Raw genomic sequence first — 9,952 nt, forward strand, 5'->3', positions numbered from 1 at the left:
AAACCATGATTGTCGCCAATACGGGTTTATGTACAGAATTGCACCTATTGCCAACAGAACCATGATGTATGCAACTGAAAATGTCACATAGAAAGCCTCCATATCAATGAAGCCGTTTTCTTCATTTTTGTCGGTCTTATACCTTGGCAACGGTGATGGTGATATTTCTCCAATGTAGTTATTGGTGAGTGGTGGTCCAAAAAGCATCGGATTTCCCTCGTAGCTAGACTTGTTGAATGTTGAGAATTGTCCAACCATCTCTGGTGTTTTGCCAGATAAGTTATTGTAGGCTACACTGAAAGCAGAAAGGAAGTTTAAGTTGAGAAGCTGACGAGGAATTTCCCCGTTCAAGTTGTTGTAGGAAAGATCCATGCTTTCAGTTTTCTTCAGGTTTGAAAACGTAGGTGGTATTGGACCTGTTAAACTGTTATGGGATAGATTCAACACCTGGATGTTGCTAAGGTATCCAAGCTCCAAAGGAATTTCTCCTGTCAAATTGTTGCAGGAGAGGTCGATACCAGAGAGGAAATTGAGGATGATTCCCTTGAATGAATACGATCTACTTTTTGTTGTAATCTCGAAAGATTTATTCACAGAAGGATCTTCCAAGGAAACAGGAGCACCGGCATATAACATAAAGGAAGCAGGAGCACTGTCAGAAGGATGTATAGATGTTTCTTGTTCCCGATACCACTTGCTGCTAAATTGTCGGCATGGAAGAATATGACCACACAGATTATTATGAGAAAGATCAATGAAGCTTAATATCTCTAGTTTGCACAGCTGGCTTGGGATTTCACCTTCTAGATTATTATAACCTAAAAGAAGAAAGCTCAACTGGAACAAAGAACCAATTGACTCGGGAATTTTACCTCCAAAATAATTATGGCTAAGATCTAATCTGTTCAGCGACAGGCAGCCATCAAATGCATCAATCAGTGATCCTTCTAGTTTATTTTTAGATAAATAAACTTCTGTCATCATCCTTGAAGAACAAAAGCTGGATGGTAGACTTCCAAAAAGATTGTTCTCTGAAAGGTCCAAATATTCAAGAGAAGACATATTCCTTATCCATCTCGGGATCTTACCAGATAAATTATTGTGACTAACATCCAATGCTTTCAATCCAGAAGCATTAGACAAGCTATTCGGAAGAATCCCAGTTAACTGATTCCCTCTTAATATCAGCTCTGTCAAATATCTTAAGTTGAAATTTTTCCAGAAAAGCTGGCCTTTGAAATAATTATTTGAAAGCATGATAACCTCTAATGATAAACAGCCTTCCACCAACTGCTCGGGTATGTGGCCTGATAAGCTATTGTTGGACAAATCTAAGACTTTCAAGAGGCTCATATTACTGATTGAAGAGGGAATGCTGCCATCGAAATCATTTCTGGACAGGTTCAAAAACACTAACCTGGGGAAACATGCTCCAATTTTAGTAGGGATTTGACTGTGGATGAGATTTCTCGAGATATCCAAATGTGACAGCCTCACAAGGGAATGATTTGCTAATTGGAAAGATCCTGAAAGAGAATTGTTGACCAAATAAAGCTCTTCAAGTTTTGTGTTGTTTTGTAACAACCAGCTCGGAAATTCTCCTGTCATTTTGATGTGTGAGAGATCAACAAATTGAAGGTCATGCTGATAGTACAGGGATTTCGGAAATGTCCCGCCGAGTCCAGTACGTGACAAAGAAAGCCTCTGTAACTGGAACCTTGGAATTAAATTGTGTACCAGCTCTGTTGACTCGTATATCTCATTATGGTCACCATCCAAAAGCTTGAGTTTTGAAAGGTTAAAAAAGGGGCCAAGTGAGATTGGGATTTGGAAGTGATTGTGTGAAAGTCTTAGATCTTGAATGGACGTGAGACTTCCAATGGGACTCAAGGATATATTCCCAGTGAAGTTATTGAAAGAGATATCTAAAACTTGAAGGTTTGTCAAATTCGAGAAACACGAAGGCAAAGAACCAGTGAGATCATTATAGCTGATATCTAGTTCCTGGAGATGCTTTAACTCACAAAGGCCTGCAAATTATCCATGTTAAAAGAAATTTAGCATACAATAATGTAATGGAAACTGTAGGATCGTACAGAGGGCGAGTAACATAGGATTAATGAAGGCTCTTCTTACATGCGAGGACTAGGAAACTATTACTAAACTAGTTATATGGCTCTGCATTGAGGTAGTAATATAATGTGGCTGTTTAATTATTCACATGTAATCAATTTCTTAATGATTTGATTATATTTGAAATTGGTTTGAAGAGATTTTTAATTGGTGTTTAGTTTCAATTTTTAACTTTTTATTCTTAGTATCAATTTTTATTTAGTTTTTAATAATTTGAAATTGGTTAAGATATTTTTCCCTAAAACAAAAATAAAAAAGAAACAAAATTATATATATAATTTTCTTGATGCATTTAGAATGACATTCTTATTACTCTAAAGAGATGCTATTGTATCAATTGATTTTGTAATTTTATTAAGAAAGAAAAAGCATAATTAACAAAATGATAAAGTTTCAAAAATTACATAATTCAAATCCTGTATTATCATAAACTTTTAAACAACTTGGAGGACTTATTAATAAAGATTGAACTAGTGTAAGAGATGATTTTCTTCATTATTATTATTTTTACATTTTATCTAAAAATATCTAATATAAATTTTAAATAATTCAATTGGTTTATGTGATAAATAAACTAAATTCAAACTATTTATTTAAAACCTCTTCTCATATTTTTCTCTTTTTTTAACTTTGGCATGAATAGTTTATTTTTTCTACTTTTTGTCTATACATAGAGCTAAAGAAACCCAGTTTACATGTTAAATCTTTTATTTTATTGGTTTAATGGTAAGAGATATCCTCAAGCTAGTTTGAACGTCGATAAAATTAAGTTCTCTCTGTATAATTTTATATGCATGTCCCCACAGCCTCACATTGGCTTGTGCATTCATATAAATTTAATACAAAATATGGGTTTAGGTTTAAATATATTGACTATTAAACAATTCATATCTTTCCCATTGAATACACTTAGAATTGCATCCCTTTCTCATTTGTTTGTGTATATAGGTATTTATCCAATATTTCACTGAAAGTCGTATATTTTTTAAAAAGAAAATTGGATATACAAGCTATTTTAATATGTTTTTTTATATAAAAAATTCAAAATGTAAATCAAAACACTTATTCAAGTATCTAATTAAATAAATCGATAATCATCCATGTAAATAAATAAAAAATATTGTTACCGATAGCTATAAAAAAATTAAAAAAATTAAAAGATAGATGCAGATTAAGATATTTGATCTCATAAAATAAAATATTTATCCAGTTGTATTTACTGAATTTATTTATTAAAATCAATAAAAAATAATAAAAATAAAAACACATATGAAACCAATTGATTAAAATAAAAATAAAAATATTTTTTTTAAATAATATAAAACAATAAAATAAAAAAATAAAATAAGCAAGAAAAAAGAATGTTGAACCGTATTAACTTTAAAATTTATGACCTGGATCATTAGTTTGGAAGCATTATAAATGAAAAAGTCACGAAGCTCGATCCCTGAGAAATCAGAAGCTAAAGGATAAAACTGATAAAAAAATTAATCATAAAAAAGGATCGAAATAAAATATATATATATATATATAATTAAAAGAATGAGGGTAAAAATCAAAATAAAAAATAGTCTAAAGGGCAAACAAAAATTTTCAATTGGAGTGTTAAATTGAAAAGAAAAATAACTTTCACAAATAAAAATAATGAGGATCAAATTGAAAAAAATAAAATAATATAAACCTTGATTGAAATTGAAAACTAATAAAATTTTAACAAGAAAACTAAGGTAAAAATAGAAATTAAAAAATAAAGATCGAATTGAAAACAAAATATTTGACAAAATGTAATTGAATAAGTAAATTGAAAACAAACAAAACTTTTATAAAAAAAATAAAGAATGAAAATAATAAATAAAAAGAATAAGTATTATTTTCCATTGATATGAAAAACAAATATATTATCCTTGTTCATATATTTATCTAAAGAAAAAAATCCATATCCTTATTTTTTTAATAATATACTATTAAAGATTCCTAATTCCATGTATTAAATATTCTTTTCTTATATACATGTTTAGTTCTTCTAATAGCTTGACAAAAATGCTACGAGTCCAAGATTAACTTAATTTATTCCTATAGTTTGAGTAAATTTGAGTTTAAGAAAATAAGTTATTCATATTAATAAAGTAAAGAATTTGTTTTTAGAAAAGGCAAGCATGCTATCCTTGAAAAAACATGTGGAAGATGATTATGAGATAATTACGTAATTCCTTGCTTCTCTATAATTAATTAAAGTAGGTGTTTTATGTGAAAGCACAAAAAAACCAAATAAATTTTAGAAGTATTATTAAAATACATATAAAATATTAAGAATATTTTAGAAAACAAATGATAGTTGTGGAAGTGTGTTGCTAGTAGTAATTATTAAAAGGGACTTATTATTTTCATGTATAACATCAGTTTTGATTATTTAATTCCAATTAACTATGTAGTTTCGAGACTATATTCTAAAATTACAAACAAAAAATAAAATAAAATAAAATCATTTTATCACTTGTAAAAAAAACTAGTAATATATATATATAAAGGAATATATGTAGGCATGTAACCTTTTGTGTCTATTGATCCGTTCAGTTGATTACGAAGATATAGATGCTTGAGAGATGAAAATCCTTTGAAGAATGATGAGGTGCTATCGTTGATTTTATTGTAGCTTAAATCAAGAGTCTCTAATTTGTTAAGCTTTGGTGGTGCTTCATAACCTGCATGATATTTATAACAAGTGATTAGTGATTGATTTTTTTAAAAAAAATTACATTTTAAATCCTAAATAATCATTTTTGTCTTCAAAAAATTTTAATTAAGAAACAAGTCTTTGATTTGAAAACCATCTACATGATTATCACTCATTTCAAAATTATTAATTATTTGAAGTGTAGTTGTAAATAGAAAAAAAAAATAATAGATATCAAGCTAAATAATTATTCATCAGATAAGTTAGGACCTGTTTGAGAATTTGTATAGTAAAGTTCGCATTTTAAAAAAAAAATTGAAAATATATAAAAATATTTTTTTATTTTTAAAAATTTATTTATAAAAAAAATCAAAAAATAAAAAAAATAACAATTCAATAATAACACCAAGCAGACCCAAAATCTAAAATAATATTGTGATGTACCTTGATTTAAATAAAGAAAGGTAGAGGTTTGGTATAATTAATATATTATTCACACTTTGGCACAACTATTTAATTAATTAATAAAATAGAGAGAAATATATCTTTTCAGGTCACGTAAACAAAAAAACAATAACATGATTGGTCTTTTTTATGGTAGGAACATGACCTACCTATCCCTTCCTTTCTCGTCTTATTTTTTTGGAATTAAAATATAATAAAAATAAAATTGAAACTAAAATAAACTCTAAAGAGATCAAATATACTTATTCTAAAACTTGAAATATTAAACTTAAGATGGATATTGGACACTAAGGTTAAATATAGGGTACTTGAAGTAAAAAAAATAGATAAAAATAAGAATAAAAATAAGAAATAAAAAAGTTATTAAAAAGCCTTTAATTAATTGATACCTGTTAAGGCTACAAAATCTTGGATCTTATTTCCAGCTAGCGATAGCTCCTTCAAGTTGCTCAATGAATCAAATTCTGAGTTAAGAAAATAATACAAAAGATAAAAGTTAATATAAAACTCTTAGGTCTCTTATTCTCAAATTGAAACTTGGGATTAAATTCATAACTTCATATCAATTCTCAAATTGTTAGACTTTTTATTCTCAAATTGAAACTTATGAGTATCAATTCGTGTGGGTCTAAATACCTTTCATGTTTATTGATCCTTGCAACTGGTTGCCATCAAGATCTAGATATTTAAGAGATGAAAGCCCTTCGAGAGATGATAGGATGTTATTGTTGAAGTTATTAAAGCTTAAATCGAGAGTTTCTAATTTGTTAAGCCTTGATGGTCCTTCAGAGCCTGCATGAAATTTACAGCCAGCGGTTAGTGATTAATTTCAAAATCAATTATATCTCAAATCCTAAATATTCAATTAAGAGACAAATCTTTGATTTGGAAACCAACTACATGATTATCACTCACCTCAAAATCGTTAATTATTTGAAATATTGAGAAAAAAAATTGTAGGTTAATCCAATGGTTTGGTAATAAACTAAATTTAATGATTATGATACATCACCTAATTAGAATCTATTTGAAAGGGTAGTAGAAATTTTATTTTAAAGTATTTATTATTTAAAAATATATTAAAATAATATATTTTTTATTTTTTAAAATTTATGTTTGATATGTGCACATTAAAAAAATAAAATAAAAAATAAAAATATAGAGAAAATACGATTTAACTACAACACCAAATAAACTCATAGTAATTGTTTGGCATTGAGATTTAATTTGTTTTTAATCAAAATTTGATTATTGGTTTCTACTTTGAGTTAATTTTTTACATTATTTTGAAATTATTTTAATTTGTTAATGTGAAAAATAAATTTTAAAAAATAAAAAATAGTTTTTTTATACATTTTAAAATATTAAAAAATAGCATTTGCTATACTTTCAGACTCCCAGTTGGTTAATTTATCAAACCACTTGGAGTTAATATATTTATAGGGTAGCAACAAGCAAATGACAGAAGAGCCCTTTCACTGGACTATGCACCCAAAGTCGCTAGAGGTTAATAGTAAATGGTAGAATTAACCGGTAGAGGCTCCCCGCCCCCTCAACCAAGTATGGTGACTAAGTATGGTGTTGTAGCTTGATTTAAATAAAGTTACATAGAGGTCTGGTATAATTAATATTTTATTCACATATTTGCATATTTATTTAATTAATAAATAAAATACCAAAAGAAAATGTGGTTTTATGATGTTCCACCACAAAGTATTATTTATTGAAATAGTACTTATTTTAATTTATATTTTTTTTAATTTTAATTTTATATTTCAACTAGTAATTGAAATTTATGATTTTTTTATTTAATAGAGAAAAATATGTTTTCCTAGGCCATACATAAAAAAATCATAATTTTCGATTGATTTTTTTCACGTTACCGACATATCCCATCCTCCTAACTTTTTTTTTTTAGAATTGGAATATAATAAAGATAAATTTTAAATCAAAATAAATACTACAAAGAAAAAATATACTTAAAACTTGTTTTATTTTTATTTTTAGTTTTTGCATTTTAAAAGTATTTAATTTTTTTAATTTTTTTTTTGTTTATTTTAAATTAATTTTTTTTATATTTTTAGATTATTTTAATATACTAATATTAAAAATATTATTTTAATATAATTATTTTAAAAACAACATTAGTATATAGACTTGAAAGATTAAATTTAAGATGGATGTAAAGCACTAAGGTTAAATCTAGGGTGCTTGAAGTGTAGCAAATTCTAGGTTCAAGATGTCCTAAATCGAGGTCGATATGGTTGAGAATCAAGTCGGTATTGAGTAAAGGTTACAATGACACCTCCCAGTTTTGGATTTCCACTAATTTAAATATATGATTGAGACAAAGGGCATTGTGTTATTTATTAAAAATTGAAGACAAGCACACACAAAAAAAGAAAGTAAAAAGGAGAAATAAAATAGTTATCAAACAATCCTTAATTAATTGATACCTGTTAGGGCTATAAAATCTTGGATCTTATTTTCGAACAGCCATAGCTTCTTCAAGTTGGTCAATGAATCAAATTCTGAGTTTAAGGAAATAATACAAAAGAGAAGAGTTAATACAAAACTCTTATGTTTTTTATTCTCGAATTGAAACTTGTAGGGATCAATTCATAACTTCATATCAAAAAATAGAACCTGTATGTGTCTAATATTTTAACTCTTTTTCAATTGATTGTGATGATGTGTATGTGTGGTTTCAAGTACCTTTTGTGTTTATTGATCCTTTTAACTTGTTGTTATAAAGATATAGATATTTAAGAGATGAAAGCCCTTTAAAAAATGATAGGATGTTATTGCTGAAGATATTGTCACCCAAGTCAATAGCCTCCAATTTTGCAAGTCTTGACAGCCTTTGGAAACCTGCGTGCATGCAAGATTTCTAGTTACTTGCTAGGGTAAAAAGCTAAAAACATTATTTGATTAATTAAAAGAATAAATCGATTTCAGTTTATATATGTTTATTTTCGTGCTAAAATTATGAAAGATGAAGTCTTTAATGAAGAGGCAAACCTTCATTCGCAACACAGCCAGCTATGCCATTTCCAGCCAAGTCAAGAACTTTGAGTTCTTGGAAGGGAAGAAATAGAGATGCATTTAGGTGCCAATCTCCCATAGATGAGTACCAATATCTTGCGTAGGAAAGATCGATTTCGACGACTCGTCTTGTAGTGGAATTGCTGCAGGTTACTCCTTTCCAACTGCAACAGAGGGCATCCTTTCCCCAAGAGAATAGCGGGGATGCAATGTCATTGTCATTTGGGTGTTTTGCAAAGAAAGTTTTGATTTGCAAAAGAGCAATTCGTTCTTCCTCCAGACACCCTTGTGATAGAAGGATGGCATTAATTATCATTATCACCGCCACTGCTGGCAGAGAGAACCTGTTTAATCCCATTTGTACCTCTGTTTCTGCTTGAAATTAATGTATCAAAAACTTGTTAGGAGCCAAAGGCTCTTTATAGGGGAGAGCACCATGCATTGCCGTCCGGGTGTTCATGGAACGGCGGGCCCATCTCTGATCACGTGGATCTTTCATGGAAGGTGACTCAGTCCATCAATTTCCATGAAGTTTCAATTTTTGTTTTTTGTTTTAGAACACAATGTAAAATTATTACTCTTAAATAAAACTTGTTTAATCTTAAGACTTGCAGAAAACCATCAATATGTTGCACCTCATTTTTGATTTAATTAATTCTTATCAAAGAACATGCAATCCTGTTTCTTTTCTAAACCACTGTGAAGACAAGAAAGCACTTTGATCTTTTCCACGAGAATCTGCACAGGCAGTCATCAAAATAACGATGACCATTATAAAGAATTTTTCTTTTCTTTGTTTCATTGCTGGTCCGGCAAATCTTCACTTGTAAAGTTACCTGCACTTAAAAACTCAGGTGTTCTTGGGATTCGATTAATCAGGTAAAATCTAGTTTAAATTTGGTAAAATATTCTTTGATTTTTTTCTATTTTTAAAATTAAAATAATATATTTTTTCTACTTTTTTTAATATTTAAATTAATTCTCCTGACTTACTCAGAATATAAACCTTGCTCCATATTAACTCATATTAACTTTAATAATATTTAATAACTCTAATCTAATTTAAAAACTTAAAATATTAAATGAGATTATATGAATAGTTTTATATTAAATCTATAACATTATATATTATTTAAGAAATTGTTTGGAGTTACGGTTGAACTGTTATTTTTTTATTTAAAAAATTTACTTTAAATTATTTTTTTTGAGTAGTTTTGATGTAGTGATATTAAAAAAATAAATTGATTTTTTTTTAGTTTTTTATATAGTTTTAATATGCTAATGTAAAAAATAAATATTAAAAAATAAAAAAATCATTTTGACCATTGTTAACATTTTTATTTTCTTCCTTATTTTGGTAGTTCATTGAAATTTCTTGGAGTAATTTAATTAAAGAGAATTATAATTTGTTTTATTAATATAGATGTTTGGATCAGTTTGTGTGTATTTTAATTAATTTAATGAATTTTAAAACTAATAATTATATAAATTTTTAATAATTTTAAGATTTTTATAATTAAAATAAAATAAATGAAATTATTATTATTTTTAATTCGATCATAAACAAAGAAAATTAGTTTTTATTGTACATGATCTCCTATGCGGCGTGTGAGCTCATGTTTGATAACTTATTTG

At 27.6% G+C, this 9,952-nt stretch overlaps 1 protein-coding gene across 4 annotated transcripts in view; it reads right to left on the reverse strand.

The window, feature by feature from the left end:
• Positions 1-8,759, reverse strand: part of LOC105121098 (LRR receptor-like serine/threonine-protein kinase GSO2) — a 51,631-nt gene extending 42,872 nt beyond the window's left edge. For 2 of the 4 annotated variants that reach the window (XM_011019605.1, XM_011019607.1), the window contains exons 1-5: positions 8,294-8,758; positions 7,988-8,143; positions 7,729-7,803; positions 5,909-6,064; positions 5,662-5,736 (exon numbers count right to left, since the gene is read on the reverse strand). In XM_011019605.1, coding sequence (XP_011017907.1) covers positions 5,662-5,736; positions 5,909-6,064; positions 7,729-7,803; positions 7,988-8,143; positions 8,294-8,675 — 844 coding nt within the window. In that variant the 5' untranslated portion in view covers positions 8,676-8,758. Of the gene's footprint in view, positions 1-5,661; positions 5,737-5,908; positions 6,065-7,728; positions 7,804-7,987; positions 8,144-8,293 lie in introns of all 4 variants that reach the window. The other 2 variants (XM_011019606.1, XM_011019608.1) reach the window with 2 other exon arrangements.
• Between the last annotated feature and the right edge of the window lie 1,193 nt (positions 8,760-9,952).

This window comes from Populus euphratica, unplaced genomic scaffold (genome assembly GCF_000495115.2).
Source record: "Populus euphratica unplaced genomic scaffold, PopEup_1.0 scaffold31.1, whole genome shotgun sequence".
Classification (NCBI taxonomy): domain Eukaryota; kingdom Viridiplantae; phylum Streptophyta; class Magnoliopsida; order Malpighiales; family Salicaceae; genus Populus; species Populus euphratica.